This window comes from Haliotis rubra, unplaced genomic scaffold (genome assembly GCF_003918875.1).
Source record: "Haliotis rubra isolate DU_JTF1 unplaced genomic scaffold, ASM391887v1 Scf29, whole genome shotgun sequence".
NCBI lineage: Eukaryota > Metazoa > Mollusca > Gastropoda > Lepetellida > Haliotidae > Haliotis > Haliotis rubra.
In genome coordinates this window covers 2,183,682-2,200,777 of record NW_025766957.1, presented here as the reverse complement: position 1 = coordinate 2,200,777, position 17,096 = coordinate 2,183,682, and the positions used below count along the sequence as shown (strand labels likewise).

At 38.8% G+C, this 17,096-nt stretch overlaps 2 protein-coding genes across 3 annotated transcripts in view; one reads left to right on the top strand and one right to left on the bottom strand.

Annotated features, from left to right (window-relative positions):
- The window catches only part of LOC124281826 (muscle LIM protein Mlp84B-like), a 30,454-nt gene extending 26,701 nt beyond the window's left edge, over positions 1 to 3,753 (top strand). For both annotated transcript variants that reach the window (XM_046717821.1, XM_046717822.1), the window contains exon 10: positions 694 to 3,753. In XM_046717821.1, the coding sequence (XP_046573777.1) occupies positions 694 to 758 (65 nt within the window). In that variant the 3' untranslated portion in view covers positions 759 to 3,753. The remainder of the gene's footprint in view (positions 1 to 693) is intronic.
- Positions 3,754 to 9,438: 5,685 nt separating this feature from the next.
- On the bottom strand, positions 9,439 to 17,043 carry LOC124281892. Its single transcript, XM_046717908.1, has 3 exons — positions 17,003 to 17,043; positions 10,048 to 10,188; positions 9,439 to 9,670 (listed from the first exon to the last, which is right to left on the bottom strand). The coding sequence occupies exons 2-3, from the start codon at positions 10,170 to 10,172 to the stop codon at positions 9,544 to 9,546; spliced, it is 252 nt and encodes an 83-aa protein (XP_046573864.1). The 5' UTR covers positions 10,173 to 10,188; positions 17,003 to 17,043; the 3' UTR covers positions 9,439 to 9,543.
- Between the last annotated feature and the right edge of the window lie 53 nt (positions 17,044 to 17,096).

The following is a 17,096-nucleotide window of genomic DNA, read 5'->3' as shown; positions in this document are numbered from 1 at the left end:
CCATTATGATGTTTACAAGTCTGTATGTATATGATCTGCATGACCTCCATCTTGTTCACCCATCTATATGATCTGCATACTATTTACCCATCTATTTGACCATGGTGAACACCCTGTTGTTCACAGGTCTGTATGACCTCCATCTTGTTCACCCATCTATATGATCTGCATACTATTTACCCATCTATTTGACCATGGTGAACACCCTGTTGTTCACAGGTCTGTATGACCTCCATCTTGTTCACCCATCTATATGATCTGCATACTATTTACCCATCTATTTGACCATGGTGAACACCCTGTTGTTCACAGGTCTGTATGACCTCCATCTTGTTCACCCATCTATATGATCTGCATACTATTTACCCATCTATTTGACCATGGTGAACACCCTGTTGTTCACAGGTCTGTATGACCTCCATCTTGTTCATCCATCTATATGATCTGCATACTGTTTATATGATCTGCATACTGCATTGTGAATTGTCATGAGATGATACAGGGTTTTACCTCCACTCACAAATATGGAGGTCCCAGGGACCCCAAATTACTAGGGTCCTTGCATGCAATATGAAGGTCCTGTGAACTAATGGTGTAGAGAATTGTACGTTTTGATCATTCTTAAGAGCTTGCAATGAATTATTGATCATATGGACTGGCCTTTGAAATGATGAACTGTTATCCTCTCTACAGCCTGCTATGGAAAAACCTATGGCCCCAAAGGATTTGGATTCGGAGCTCTCAACACCACTGCTTAAGCTGCTGTGTCTTGGGTCTCCAACCAGTGTTGAGGAGCTGTGTCTTACTCCTGAAGAACACCTGTATCTGATTACTGTAATGTGGAGCACCAGTATCTGATAACTGCATTATACGGACATTTTATGATAGCTGGAAACATGTGCTTTCACTGTTGAGAATATTTACTCTTCACTACTGGCACCAACTAAATGGATTTTTTGTTGTTAAGTTTAACACACTTCACCAATCAACAGCTACATTCAAATTTGTTTAAAGAAATTCTTCATGTGGTTGATATTAAGTCATGGTAGCAAAATTGTTTTGAATCACCAGTCATCACTTAGCACAACTTTTTAAACTAAGTGAGCTCCAGAGGAAGTCAGGTTGTCTTAAGGCAACCCAACTCACGAGTTATGTCTCTTGGACATGACAGGATCTTAAGATTGTGGGTTTGAATCCTGGAATATGCCCAACTTATGACCTTTGATTCTGTGCACAGTAGGGCCTGTAAGTCTTGCGAGGCGCTACTTCCGGTACTCAGCTGGTTCCTGGCTGCCTTTGCTCTCGCCAACTTGGTACTAAGCTGGATCCTGGCTCCCTTTGCTCTCACCAACTTGGGCCCAGCTTACTTCCGGTACCAGCGTATATTCAAGAACCAGTCCTGGTTCAAAATTGCACGACCGCCAAATATGACTTTTCCAGACCAGGCCAAGTGTACAACCATGCTTGGCCGTCACAGCTGTTGACAGTCGTATTAGTTGGCTAATTTTTTTGGATGGTTAAATCGGAAATTTGTTATACCTTCAAGGATTATCCATTCCTTGCTGTCAACTGACAACCGTGAGACCATTCGAAACTGTATGAAACATTGTTTGTCGACGGAAGTACTAAGGTCTCCCGAAGTGCCGTGACCTACTTACAGGCCCTGTTTCACCAAGATATATGTCTGTGAGATGTAACACATTCACTCAAACTTGATGAAGCAGTGCGTGGATCATGAAGACATATTCAATAATTTGATTCTTTGTGAGCATTGTCAAACACTGGGACTAAAAATATTTAACATGATAACATAACTTGCAAATTCAGTGAAATGTGTCCCTGAGATAATATCAAATATGATTTTGCTACAGTGGTTCAACATCAAATCCTACCATACATATATGTAGAGCAACAATTTTACAATTAGTTATGACAAAGGACTGTTGAAAACATATCATGTTTACTGAAAGATGGAGGAACTGCTGATTGTTCACAAACTTTTGATTTGTTGTATAATACTGCACTTGGCAATATTCCAGCTATGTGACAGTGGCTTGCACATGATTGAGTCAGGACCAAAAAGTCCAGTGATCAATATTGTGAGCAAATTCCAGGCTTGGGACCAATTCCAACCCAGAATCCCAATGGGTATTTCAAAACACTGGTAACTTTGTGATAACAATGAAGTTGGTGCCGTAAGCCAGGTATTGTACTTTCTGGAAAGAACTGATTGATTGTTATCAGTTATTGATCAGGTTATAAATTTTAGTCTTTATCAAACGAACCTGGCAATGGTAGTGAATATTGATGATGTTGATTTTCCTGATTGATGTTTGAACTGGTAGAAAATATGTTTACCATTTTTTTAACAACCCAAAAAATCTCCTTATCGAAAGCTAAGTCTTTCTCAAAAAACCTAGCAAGGTAATGAATATCAGTGACCGACATTGATTTTTCTGTCCATGTTTACCTTTTTATTGACATCCCTTATATGCTCTTATGACTAGCCTATCTCTAGTGCTATCACTCAAAGAATTTAGACATTGCCAGTAAGGCATTTGCTGGTAACATTTATTTATTTGATGGACCGTGACATGTATATCTCAGTTAATCAATATCGTAGGGCAACTATAGTCAGCACAAATACTCATGTTATTTTATGGTTTGTAAAACTTTATCTGTACTGTAAGAGCAGTGGTATATAGATATATATTACTTGTATGTTGTGTACTGTCATTCCGAGGGTTTTCTGTATGTATTTGCAAAACACAGTGAAGATGCTGTGGTCTTATTACTCAGATTTGTATTTGACTTTCAAATGTTTCTTGGTTCATGTTCTTCATGAAGAGTTTGTAAGTAAAATAATACCCATCTGAATGATGATTTTATTTAATGAACATTGTCAGATGAGTTTGTAAGTAAAAATATTGCCGAGCTGAATGGTGATTTTATGTAAAGAACATTGTCAGATGATAAAATTGAGAATTCAACTGTTTAGAAAATACTTACATGATTGGTTAATTGTGTTATTTTCTAAAAATAATATCAGCTTCAAAGTCTGGAGCAAAGTATTTTCTTATTCATTTGAGCAGATTAGCAATAGCAAAATTCTACTTTTCACTCATCAAATTTGGCATCCATGTTTTAAAGATGATGAAATACATGGACATACAAACATGATAAATTAGCAGTTAAACAATAAAAGTCAGTTAATGCTACTTTATCCTCCATAGATGTCAAAATTTAGAATTGATCAAAATGTCACGGTCATGACCTTGATGTTAACCTGATGACATAATATTACATGTCTTTTAGTAAATACCTGTATTCAGTATTTGTTGAATGGGTATATCTTTGTGTATATTTTATTTTAATCAAGTCAGTTATTCCAAAGGAATACCCTTCCATAATATTCAATATATATTTGTGAAATACTTCAGACAAATTTCGTCCACCTGTATCTTGAGTCATTTATGGTGCTTCAGTTCTTGTTGAATGTATCCTAGTTTTATTCTAGTCGCTTCTTGTTCGTGCTTTTCTTATGTGAGACCTTTGTACAAATATGTGCTTATATTCCCAGTGCTTGATAATCCCATTGTCAAATCTTTTACTGATACAACCTTTCTCTATGTAAAGATCTGGGTGCACCTACATTGGAGAATGTTTCAGGTGAATGCTGTTTTGAACCTTGACAACCCAATCAAAATGAAGAATGCAGGTGTGCCACAGTTAACCATGTGACAGTTTTTCAAATAATTGTTCAGCTTTATTTCTTTTCTCTTCATTCTTAAATGCTTTATCTTTACAAGCCATGACACACAACACAAATATACTCCCAGTAGGACATCACTATTGCTCAGAAATTACTGAGTGTATGATTTATCCAAAACATTGTAATAAGCTTTATTTTTGCTTTCAGAACTCTCTAATCATATTTGTTTTTAAAATACTTAAATCTTATATGCTTTTCTCTATACATGTACATCACTCACTCATACTAAGAATTTAGAAGCCTCAACACTCATTGGCTGATTAGAATGTTCATCTGATGCGATCTCCAATGAGTGTTTTCTTTGTATTCACACAGACATTGTATTGGAGTAAAGATCTGTTATGGGATTCAATTTATTCAGTGCTCCCTCCTGACTTACATATTCAGGTAAGTACTTTCACAAGCTGTTCATGTATTGCAGGCATTCTATTGAGGCACTAATGATTGCTTGATGATAATGTTTTGTCATCCGGAGATGTCTAAGGATGTCTGTCTTGTATTGATACAAGTCGTGACTCTTCAGTCATAAAAGAATATGCATTGTGTTGCTACATCTGTGCCAGTTTACCATATGGTTTGGCTAAAACCAGGTTCTGTGCTTTTGGACAGTTTGTGTTTAATTTGCTTGAATTGTCAGTATAGACATGTGATGGTATTATGCAAACAGATATAACTCATAACTCTTGAAAGGTAGTTAGGTATGCTAGGGTTGTAATTATTATGTTTGCAGATTGTTAGCAAATCCCTTACAAAATTAACATTAACCATGGTAAGTGATACAAAATAGGAACATGAATTTATATGGGAAGGTATATTATGTACTGTATCATCAGGTGAAAATTGCTATCATGATATATACCTGGATTTATGCATAGTTTAGAACAAATTTAGCCAAGTTGGAAAACAATATTGACACTTTCCACAATTTGAATTTCTTTTTAATGTAATATTTTCCTTAGATTTTGCAATATATATGCATTAATGCCATTCCGTGCTGTTGAATGGAAAATGTTTAACTTTGTGCATTGATATTCACCCCTTTTATGTATGAGTAGTATATATATCGATTTCAAAGTCTGGTCTATTCTGAGGTACATGTAGAGTGCATTGATCAATTTGTATCTTTCAGAAGTTGCTGCTTTGTGTTATATATAAGAATTCAGAATTTGAAAATCCATATCCCTTGTCACCATAGTAAAGATCTGTATTAAAGAACTGATCAACTCTTTTCTGCCAATTTTGGGGAGTTCATCTTGACCTCATGACTGCTTTCACAGTGTTTCTTTACATTTCATGGAGAATATTACATTTGAATGGGTTTGTAGACTTTGAATAAGATTATGGACATTAGAAAATGAGCATCATTTTTGTGATTTTTACAGTACTTTGCAAATTTGATTTGTATTTTATTGTTAAAGGCTGTGGGTTTGTTAGGTCCTTTTCTTTGGTAAGTAGTATGTTAAGATAACCAAAGAAAAGACAACATGCTGTATTATGTTAAAGTTTTAGTTTGTCTTGTATGTTAAGAAAGAGAAGAGTGTGGAAAAAGTGACAATGATCGTTCAGTAACTATGCACAATATTGTGATGTCATGTCCCTGCCAAATACTTTCATGGAGTTATTTTTATATAACATGGGCAACTGTAGTTCCGTTATCATATAAACTAAATAATATGTTCTTGCATTAATATAATTAAAGGTTGGAGTTTATTATGTAGTTCAGTGTTATAATGCCCATTCTGAGTTGACACCACTCTTGGTCAAGAGTTAAATACTTGATTCAAATGAGATTCAGCAATATCTAGTTAGGCCATGTAAAAGTGCTTTTATGTTCGTCCAAAAAGCCAAAGCTATTGTTTTGTATGGAATTTGTCTTTATGAATATTTTGTTCTTAAAATACTATCTATGTGTGACATTTGACAACAACTATCATAGGAATCCACCATGCACTTCTTTGTATTAGGTGATAGACAAGTCAGCATCTTCACACCACACTTGATTACAGTCACCGTAACTATAGCTCTTGTATTGCTGACATCACCTTTGCATATTGGGTTGAAACCCGTCCTTTTAGCTAGATTATTAAATGCTATGTCTGTAATGACTTGCCTTTGTACCCAGCATCCGCTGGTCATTGTCCTTCAGTCCGATTTGCCTGGCTCAGTTGGTCTTTCCTGGTCGTGATTGTGTACATGTATATTTCACAGCCGAATGCATCGCTGCATGCATTTAAATAAGTTAAAGAGGGGATTGCTTAATAATGTTAGTGTTCTTATTCCATGTACTAAAAATGTATTTTTTGGAATAAGAAATAATTTGAATACTCAATTTTATGGAATTGGTATTTACACATTCATGAATCAGTTCTATAGGGTTTACAGCTCTCTTCCAGGTATCCAAAGGCTAAAAATCATAGCTTAATTTTAAGATCTGAATACCAACCTTTATTTGAATTACTTACTTCCCAAATCTTACTCTATTTTTCTTCGAACATGAACATAAAATGAGAATTCCAGATCAAAAACAAGAACTTCTACTGGATTTGAAAAACAAAATGGCAACACCTCAAAATAATAACTGGAGATAGTGGTATTTGTATATGTATTTGCTAAACTTTTCTGTGGTTAATAATAAGTTAACTGTAGGCTTTTACTGAAGAACTACAGTGCAGCATATGTGGTCTCAGGCCACTGCATACACTCTGCGAAAACTTTCTCAGACAGAATCAATCAATCAATCTTCATTTTATATTGAAGAGGCCACAGGCCTATAGTTCATAAATCATACATACATTTATATTTGCCCGAGTAGTAACATTTACATTTTTCAAATATTATTTTTTCTTAGTAATGTTGCAGATTATGTCTCAGACAGAAGTACATGTAATTAGAATATATATATATAGCATCCTCCACTTTGTATCAATTAAGTATCTACAGTAAACTATGGTTTTACATAACTCAAAGGGACCATTCATTTTAGTTTACTGTATGTTTCCACTCTGATCAGACATGTCTTTGCTGGGTTGTTTGTGACAAATTTGTGAGCCCTAATTTATGGCTACGGGGGAATGATGGTGATATTTATGGAGAAGCATGTACAATGTGAATGGACCCCCCCCCCTAAAATTTATGTACAAAATAAGTGAACCCCCTGCATGTCATGTACAAAATCAATGACCCCCCTCCCTTTCCCATAATTTCTAAGCATAATTTTAAACATAATTTTATGTACAAAATTGCTGACCCCCCTAGTAATGCGTGTGTCCAAAATAGATGACCCCCTAGCTCCCCAGAACAAAATGGGTGACCCCATCATTTCTCTTCTCTCCCTCCCCCAATTTTTAAAATAAATTATGAACAGTCCCTTGCCTAAAAGGTTTTTCTTTACTTTTCAAACCTGACAGTGTGTTCTTTTCTTTCAGAAACACTAGATAGAACACTGTAATACGTTATGCAACACAGCAACACTACCTCAATTCTGTGTGTAAAATGTTTACTCAACTGACTGATGTCTTGTTATTGAATAAGAGTCATAAATATGTTTGAACCTTTGAAATGTCATTTGATTTTGGAAGAATTTGATTATTTAACATTTTTCTGAAATCACATGTTTAGTTTGTGTAAGATCATGTTTTGATAGCTGCCATGGATACAGAAGTTTTCAGTATTGATTAGATATGATTCTTTATATGGAATTGAACTTTCAGTGTCTGTATTCTATTGTATATTTTTATTAAGGGGACCAAAGGAATAGTAAGACTTATCTAGGATTTGACACATCCAACTCTATCTTATTACTGAAGTAAGAATAAGGAAAGACAAGCATATATCCATTTATATGCAATTTGATTATACCAATGGATTTTTATGACATCATATGACATCTTTTATCGTGAAAGTGTTAATTAATTTTTTTACAGACTGTTAATTGAGGTGAATGCCACAGGCAATTTACAATTATCTTCTACATATCAGTGTTTCAATAGTGATAAATGTTGCAGGGGGTTACTGGGACCAGACTGAGTTGACGCAACACAGTAACCATTATTTTATACAATGCACCTGGGTATGAGGTGCTATTCTGTCCTGCTGGGGGCCATCGGTGTCCAGAGCTGTATTCCTTGGGTATGCCAGAAACCTATGATGTGGGGTTCAGAACCTGGTCTCTAGGTATGTCTGTACCATAGCTGTGGGGTTCAGCAAAGCGGTAAAGTCTGAAACCAGCATCACTTTGTGCTATCCTCCCATAAGAAAGGGGCAGTGGGGTTAAATTGGAACCCTGTTCAATGCGGCATTAAGCCCACCTCTCAATACCTACAGTTAAAGGACTTATTTTGTCCTGCTTGGCCCACTTGTCATTTATCCTAGGATTGGATGTTAGGTTATAGGACAAACATTGTAAGTAGCATTGATGAAAGAGAACTCTTTATTTACTTGATTCAAGTTCAGCTTATAACTACATGTACACACTTTTTCCTTACATAGTTTGTTAAGGCTGAATACATTCCATTGTTTCTTGAATGTTCAGTGGAGCAGGATTTAAATAGAAATTAATGTTTCATACAGATGCATGCAGCTCTTTCATGAAAATGTATTAAAAGGTACTTGCTCTTGCAAAAATAGATTTGGAGGTTGAGAACATTGGGCAGAAGTTTCTACTTGAAGTTGGTTGTCTGTTAAGTATAAACCTGACTATTGCTGTAAGTTACAATATATATGCATGTGCATATTATTATGTTATCTTTAGTTTGTTAATGTTTCAGCAATAAAGCTTACATGGACTTATTGTTTCTATAGTTTTATTGTTTTACCTCATCTTTCCTGAAAGGATAGTCACGATATGGCTGAAATATTGCCGATGTGACTTAAAATCTTAACTCAATCACTCACTCCTGAAAGGCCATTGGAGATATATCATTCGAAATATTTTCACATGTTCATATTCTTTGAAATGGCTTGATGGATTCATCTGAAATAGTGGCTATGTTTATTAAATTCGTATTTGATATCAAGGTAATTTTTTTTACATAGTCACCCGGGTCTTCAGCGTGACAGGCGAACGTTTTAACCTCTAGGCTTTCCTCAAGGACAAAACTGTTCAAATGAGGCTGAAACGTCTTGATATTATTGAATTCGTCTTCAGTAACCCATGCTTGTAAGAGGTGACTGATGGGTTCGGGTGGTCAGGCTCGCTGACTTGGTTGACACATGTCATCGTATCCCAATTGCGTGGATCGATGTTCATGCTGTTGATCACTGGATTGTCTGCTCCAGACTCAGTTATTTACAGACCTCTACCATGTCGCTGGATTATTGTTGAATGCAGCGATAAACAACAAACCAACCAACCAACTTCATAGACAATCATATCGCATTTTCTGATCAACCCAGAAAAGAACGGGGTGAAAACGCTAAACATTTTCTATCACCCTCATGGTACCTTATTCCCTAGTTTTCGCCTCCCGTTAGTCGCCTCTTACGACAGGCATGGGTTACTGAAGATCAATATTCTAACCCGGACCTTCACGGGTAGAGGTATTTGTCAGCATGTGTGAAAACTGTATATGACGCAGTTTTCACCCGCAGTCTCTCTTCTCTCTCTCTTTAAACATTTACGATGTACAAACATGCTGCTGTGCTGCCCTGAAATATCTACAAATACGTGAAAATATACGTTTATTACATCTCCGTAAGCTGTATTACAACCACTTTGTTTACAGGATGATTTATACCAGGAATGGTAAAGTTATGAGTCGACGTTCATGTTTCTACAACGTATTCTGGCGGTACGTCGTTACGCATCGGCGAAAGTAGTCCCGCTCACGTGCTTGCCTGCGATCTTCCAAACCCCTCCAGCGTGTGTTCAGATCGGTAACCTTTTGCTTCAAATAACGTCTGAAAATAATAATAATGTGAATTACTTTATACATCACACATTAATTAAAAGGTGGGGTAGCCTAGTGGTTACAGCGTTCGCTCTTCAGGCCGAAAACCTGGGTACAATTCCCCACGTGTACAATATGTGAAGCCCATTTCTGGTGCCCCCCGTTGTGATATTGCTGGAATATTTCTTAAAGCGGTGTAAAACTAAACTCACTCAATAAAAAGGCCCATTCAGAGTTATTACACATTTAGCTGATTAATATACGATTTGAAATCGCGCATACACCTTTGCAACTAAATTTGGTCGGTTGTACAGCATCTGACTGGTTTCCCAGTATTGCCACAGCGGCTTAAAACAACATACACCATTGACACTTTGATATATGTACCTTCTGTCTAAGGCAGTCTGTGCACGTCTCTGAAACTCTTCCTGGCGTCTCCTGTACTCCTCGTCCCAGCGTCTCTGTGTCTCCGCCTCCGTGGGGGTCAGCAGGCAAGCCTCCTCATCCTCCATACTGACCCCAAGACACCTGCGTGAGTTGGATGGGGAACGGGTGTTGGTCACGTGAGAGGACTACATTTAATGGGGAACGGGTGTTTGGTATAGGGTGAGAGGGGTACGTGGGATGGGGAACGGGTGTTTGGTACGAGGTGAGATGGGTACACGGGAAGGGGAACGGGTGTTGGGTACGAAGCGAGAGGGGTACATGAGATGAGCAACGGGTGTTGGGTAAGAGGTGAGAGGGGTTCATGGGATGAGGAACGGGTGTTGGGTACAAAGTGAGAGGGGTCCATGGGATGAGGAACGGGTGTGTGGTAAAAGGTGAGAGGGGTCCATGGGATGAGGAACGGGTGTTGGGTACAAAGTGAGAGGGGTGCATGGGATGAGGAACGGGTGTTGGGTACAAAGTGAGAGGGGTCCATGGGATGAGGAACGGGTGTGGGAGGGATACATAGGATGGGGAGCGGGTGTTGGGTACGAGGTAAGAGGGGTCCATGGGATGAGGAACGGGTGCTTTGTACGAGGTGAGAAGGGTGCATGGGATGGGAAACGGGTGATTGGTACGAGGTGAGAGGGGTGCATGATATGGAAAACGTGTTTGGTACAGGCCTCCTCATCCTCCATACTGACCCCAAGACACCTGCGTGAGATGGGGAACGGGTGTTGGTCACGTTGTGAGAGGACTACACTTAATGGGGAACGGGTGTTTGGTATAGGGTGAGAGGGGTACATGGGATGGGAAACGGGTGTTTGGTACGAGGTGAGAGGGGTACATGGGAAGGGGAACGGGTGTGTGGGTGGGGAACGGGTATTGGGTACGGTGTTGGGTACGGTGTGAGAAGACTACACTTAATGAGGAACGGGCGTTTGGGACGATGTGAGACGCTTACAATGAATGGGGAAGGTGTGTTTGGTACAAGGTGAGGGGGTACATAGGATGGGGAACGGGTGTTGGGTACGAGGTGAGACGGGTAAATGATATTGGGAACGTATGTTGGGTACGGTGTGAGGGGTTCATGGTATCGCGAACTGGGGTTGGGTACGTTTTGAGAGTGATACATGAGATGGGAAACGGGTGTTCGGTACGACGTGAAAGGTGTACATCGGATGGGGAACGGGTGTTGGGTACAATCAAAAGCCAACATGTGTCACTATATAAGTAACATTGATCAGTTTACACGATCTGGTAACGTCCTATTTAATCAAAGCGCTGTGGGCATTAACAACACAACGATCTGTAGAGTTAAAGAGGCATAGGAGGAAAGTACGAACAGAACAACGTGATCTCACGCAACAAAGCTAATCTTGGACATATGAGCAGCACATGGCCGTTGTTTATTCTCTGTAGAATATGCACTGTTAAGCTGAACAGATGCAGAACTTCACCTATATATTCAACTACACCATAACAACCACCACCTGTTTATTCTAAACAGTACCAACATCAATGGAGGTCGAAACTTGATTTCATACAACTTCATTCCGGCACTAGACTAACCCCTTGAGGTCAGTTCCTGAACCATAATAGTGTCCCTTCCGGCCAGCCCTTCTGTAATGCTGTACAGCTCTAAATACAGGAAGTCCGGATTTTCCACATTTTCATATTTGGAATCTCACCATGTCTCCTTTTCATATAAAATGAAATTCTTGCTTTTTATCAAAAGTATATATTTTCGGAGACAAAGAGTTAGTGGAGAAATCAGGAAACCCACGTTTTCCATATTCCGATAAATATTGTTTTAGTAATAAGTATCTAGAAGAACCAGCTCGAAATTACGGATACCTGTGGCTCTAGTGAAGAAATGTTAAACCACAGGGGACATACTATACAATCATTAATTCCTCGTTTGGTTTAGTTTATATTGTATATATTAAACCTCTGCCCACAACAACGACATCCAAATGTCTACATCACTCACCACAAGAGTTAGGCCCCAGTCGGAGTTTCACGGGTCAGCCTTTCCGTGAGGACTAAATGAAGTATGCTACCAACATGTTGTCTTTGTACAAGCTGAATGCCCGACAGTGTTTCTATATACAGCCTACACACTACAACAATCACGGAACACATGACCGCGTGTACTCGCGTTCAACAGGGTCGTGCATTCATTCAATTGTCTCGGAGCGCTGTGGCGGAAATTTGACTGGCCTGGGGCAGAAACGTGATTGTTTCTGACAAGGCTAACCGTGTATAGGTGTCCCCAGTGTTTACGTATGTTTTGAAGGGAAATATTGCCGTGCTTTGTTAGAGATGTTTAATACCCGTTTATGGCGCTGTTTACTCGTATATATGTATGTATTTATATGAAATATGTTCCAACATATCACTGTCAGGGCCAAGTGTTCTGTTGGTATTCTCCACATGTATGAATTTGTCCAAACGGTTGTGCGATCTATGGCTGCATTAACAACGATTAAGGGTATACTCACACATAAGGGGATTTGTTTTACGTCGCTGTTGATATAAGTGTTTGTTGTACACATGTTACGTTATTATTAGAAGCAGCAGCAGTAGTAATTGTAGTGGTAGTGGTAGTAGTAGTAGTAGTAGTAGTAAGAGAGTTTAGTGTTACGCCGCACTCAGCAATATTCCAGCTATATAGCGGAAGACTGTAAATAATCGAGTCTGGACCAGACATTCCAGTGATCAACAGCATGAGCATCGATCTGCGCAATTGGGAACCGATGACATGTGTCACCCGATCCCGTTAGTCGCCTCTTACGACAAGCATGGGTTACTGAAGATCAATATTCTAACCCGGACCTTCACTGGTCAGTAGTAGTAGTAGTAGTAGTAGGAGGAGGAGGATAGGGGTGCAGGAAGGTGCACGACACGTACCCATGTAGGTAATCGAGAACTGCCGCTGTTACAGGTCATTGGCTCCCTCCCTCTGCAAGCAGTTCGCGTTCTGCTGTTTATTTTGTTGACAGTTACATAGACAGATTCTTTACTACAAATGCATAAAATCGGTGATTTACAATGTGATTAGGTTGTCTGACAAAACATCCACTTGCACAGTTTGATATCGATTGGGTCATTGGATGAAGAGATATTTACAAAAAACCGGGTCCACATGCATTTCATGTCAAACTTTTATATATGCTAGGTTATCACATTCCATAATAAAAGACCGCCTCCGTGGTGTAGTGGTAAGAGCGTCCGCCCGGAGAGCGATAGGTCGCGGGTTCGATCCCCGACTGCGTCATACCAAAAGACGTTAAAATATCGTACTTGTTGGTCCCTGCCTGGCGCTCGGTATTAATGGGTACAACAATGACTGGTCGGCTTGGAGTCAGTATAATGTGTCTGAGTGGGGTATTCATGCTTCACTGCGGCATGGTATCTCAGTGGGCTAGCACTATAAAACCAGCTTAAGTCTGGGCTAGTACAAGCAGACGCACATACACACACACGCGCATCACGTCGTCATATGGGCGAAATATTCTCAAGCACGACGTTAAATCCAATTTCACCTAACCTCACATCCATAATAAAAATGGTCAACAGGAGTCATCAAGCTAAACTGAGGGTTAAGGGAGCGTGCCTTTTGCCATAAAACTGACCTTATAGCGGAATATATATTACACTTCGATAGAAAATGGACCTCGTCTTCAACTGCACTATTCTTACAATATTTACATAGCCGTTGTTCAAGGGGGGTTTTAGGCCGTGAAACACGACCAAGCTCAATCTCCAGAGGTAAAGTTCCACATCGTAGTTTGGCAAGGGTACTTCGTTGCGACCTATTGAAAATAAGTGCGGACATATGTTGATACTGATAAAGAGGTCTTAAACAGCCTGAACGTTAAGTGTGACATATAGTATGTCTTCAGCATATCGCATTATATTGAAATGTGTATTAGTAGAGTACCATAGAAATTAGGAACATTCCACTTTACAATTTGTGTATTAACGCCGAGTTTGGGATCTTCAGTGTGATACATCTTCAGTGACCCGCAATTATATACTCCCATATTGTTTATATACATAACTCCACATATCTTTTAACATTCCTTTTACATGTTCCACTAAGATATGGTACTAAACACTAAACAGGATATATAATGACAAAAAAACAGAAATTAATGTAACCACGAATTATTGTCCACATCTGATCAAGATCACTTAGATCCAGAAATAGGGAGATTTACTATTGTTGGTTTAAGTTAAGCATCCAAATGATATAGAACTCAGCGTGTTGGCATTTGCTCTAAGAAATATTTCTTTAAATGATAAAATTTGAATACAATGTTTAAAGTGATTGGAAATGTTTGCGGTCTGGACCAAATCCGAAAGATTTTCGGAATGATTATAGGTCGCTTCAGCCACAAAATGCGACGAGACTAATCAGCTTCACCCATTGTGACTTGGTTGGTCTATCTCAGTACCTGAACAAAAATATATTTCGTTCCACGCAGTCCTTACTGTAATGCAAAAAAAGGCCAAACTGAACCATATCTATATTCTCTTCAGGTTCAGGTTCTGAAGCTGCCAGCTGCATAGCAGTTCTTTGTGTCTAATATTTTCACAAGTAATTGATCCTACACGGAGATAGAACCAGGAACATTTTGTAACAAGGGAACTTACAGCTTTCTTTACTTCACTGACAGTATTACACCTAGAACTCAGATTTGATAAAATATTTTTACTTTGCACAGAATGTATACTGACAGTGAAGGAGACATTGTTACCAGTGTAGCTTATAAATATAGTCTATGGCTGTGGCAATGTACCTTACACGTACAATGTATATATGGCACGTACACATGTCTTAATGTCTTTTCAAGTTTTGTTCATGTGTGAAAAATACCATTAGAATAATTTGTTTATTTTGATTACCCGGTATATAAAATTACAAATTGATATAGGATATAATATGCATTTTTAATAGATATGACAGGTGAATTTAATATTTTGGTCACTCGATGTATAAAGTTAATAATAATCTTTATTATATGCCTACAAAGATTGGCAGACTGAAAAAGAGTACGGGAAAATGAGAAAAAAATTCGACCCCGACGAGATTCGAACTCGCAATCTTCTGATCCGAAGTCAGACGCCTTATCCGTTAGGCCACGAGGCCGCTGAAAGAAGCGTGTTAATTATGCAGATATAACCATCAAGAGCCGTTTATACGCAGAATCTATGAAAACATTTTATTAAAGGATGTGATAACGTTCACATTGATGTTGGTGTTATCCTTTAATATACCATAGCCCCACTTTGTGCAATAAACAGGCAGATTACCCAACGACTTTCCTTGAAAATCTTATTTGGGTCAGCTGTTGCGACATGAATATGCAAATTACCGGGCGCAGCCGCCAAACAGCCATCGATTCAAGCTTTACTGAATAAAGAGGTTCTTCATCCAGGAAGTTTGTCCTTAACTTCACTGATATTTGTATTAGCTATAACTATATAACTATAAACTATAAACACACAACAAAGGCATCACAACTTCTATCGTAGACTTTGATGCAACTTTCTGTCAACAAAAGACTGAGTTACTGTCTTATAACCATGTTTGGTGGCTGCGCATTCGAACAACGACACCACATCACGGAGGCTGTTACTTGACTGACATGAACAGAATAAATTCTAAATGTAGGCCTCGTTTCATTTGAACAAATAGGCGTCTTGATATTTTTTTAGGGGTGGGGGTTGGGGTGTCATCAACTTTGAACACATGTTCTGGGGTCGGTGGAGGTGTCAGCAAACTAATTGGGGGGGGGGTGTCAATTACTTTGTACATAATTTTAATGGGGGCGGGGGGGGCGGCGGTGTCATTCACGTTGTACATGCTTCTCCATGAAATTCATCACACACACACACACGTTGTGCATGCTTACAACTCATCATCACACACACAACCACCCCCACCCCACCCCAAGCCATAGATTGTGAACAAGTCCGATCCCTAACGTGTGGTAAAAGCATTTGCAGCTAAGTATAAACACCTCCTTTTTCAATGACCGGGTAGTGGCGAGTATGTTTTTCTTTATGGTGAATATAATGTGTGAACCTATTTCTGATCATTTACAGTCTCCGCTCTAAAATTATAGTCACTTATTCATTATCTAACCTTTGGTTAAAAACACTAATTAACATGGTACATCCGCGTGCATTTATATATGGCATTTCTGACAACGTCCATACGTGGGTGTTCATTGTTGGCATTCGAGAAGTTGACGACATATCCCAGTACTGCACAGTGCTATGGCACTGCTTCTAATGATACAGATACTTTGTTAGACTAACGCTTAGTCCCTGAAAATATACACTATTGGTGGTAATAAATAAACCCATTTAAATTGAAAAGGAGCCCCAGTGAGTTGGGAAATTAACCTGGAGAAATCTAGACTTGCTTCATTTAGGGTTTTAAGCATTGCAGGGAGGAGGGCTGGGTAGAAATAATGTGGTTCAGGGACTGTGAGACAGACTAATACTTCGTTACATTGCAGAGACCATATAATAATAATAATCTATTATACGGTCTCTGGTTATTGGAAACATCGCTTGATCGAGAGAAACTGCCACTAAACTGGTTATCGGAGTCTCCGCTGGAGAGGATGGATAAGTTACTGTACGGTTTCACAGGAAAAATCCGTTTGAATCCGTGTGTTATAAGTCACCGGGCACATACACAGAAAAAAGTGTTTGCACTTTCAAAATACAATACCCTGTTCTCCTTCGGAAGTGTGAAACATACATATTTGTAATTTCTACGAGTCTAGACAAAGCCAATGCTCGGAAATACAAAGAAACATATATCACCGACACATCATCAGTGTGAATGCATAAAGTATTAACAGAAAACGCCAGACGTATAATACTTACATACGTATGTGTATATATGACAAACAAGCCTTGAAGTTCCAACTGAAGGGCCCGTATTCTCGGTCTCAGTGTACACTGTCAGATAATGCAGATACGTC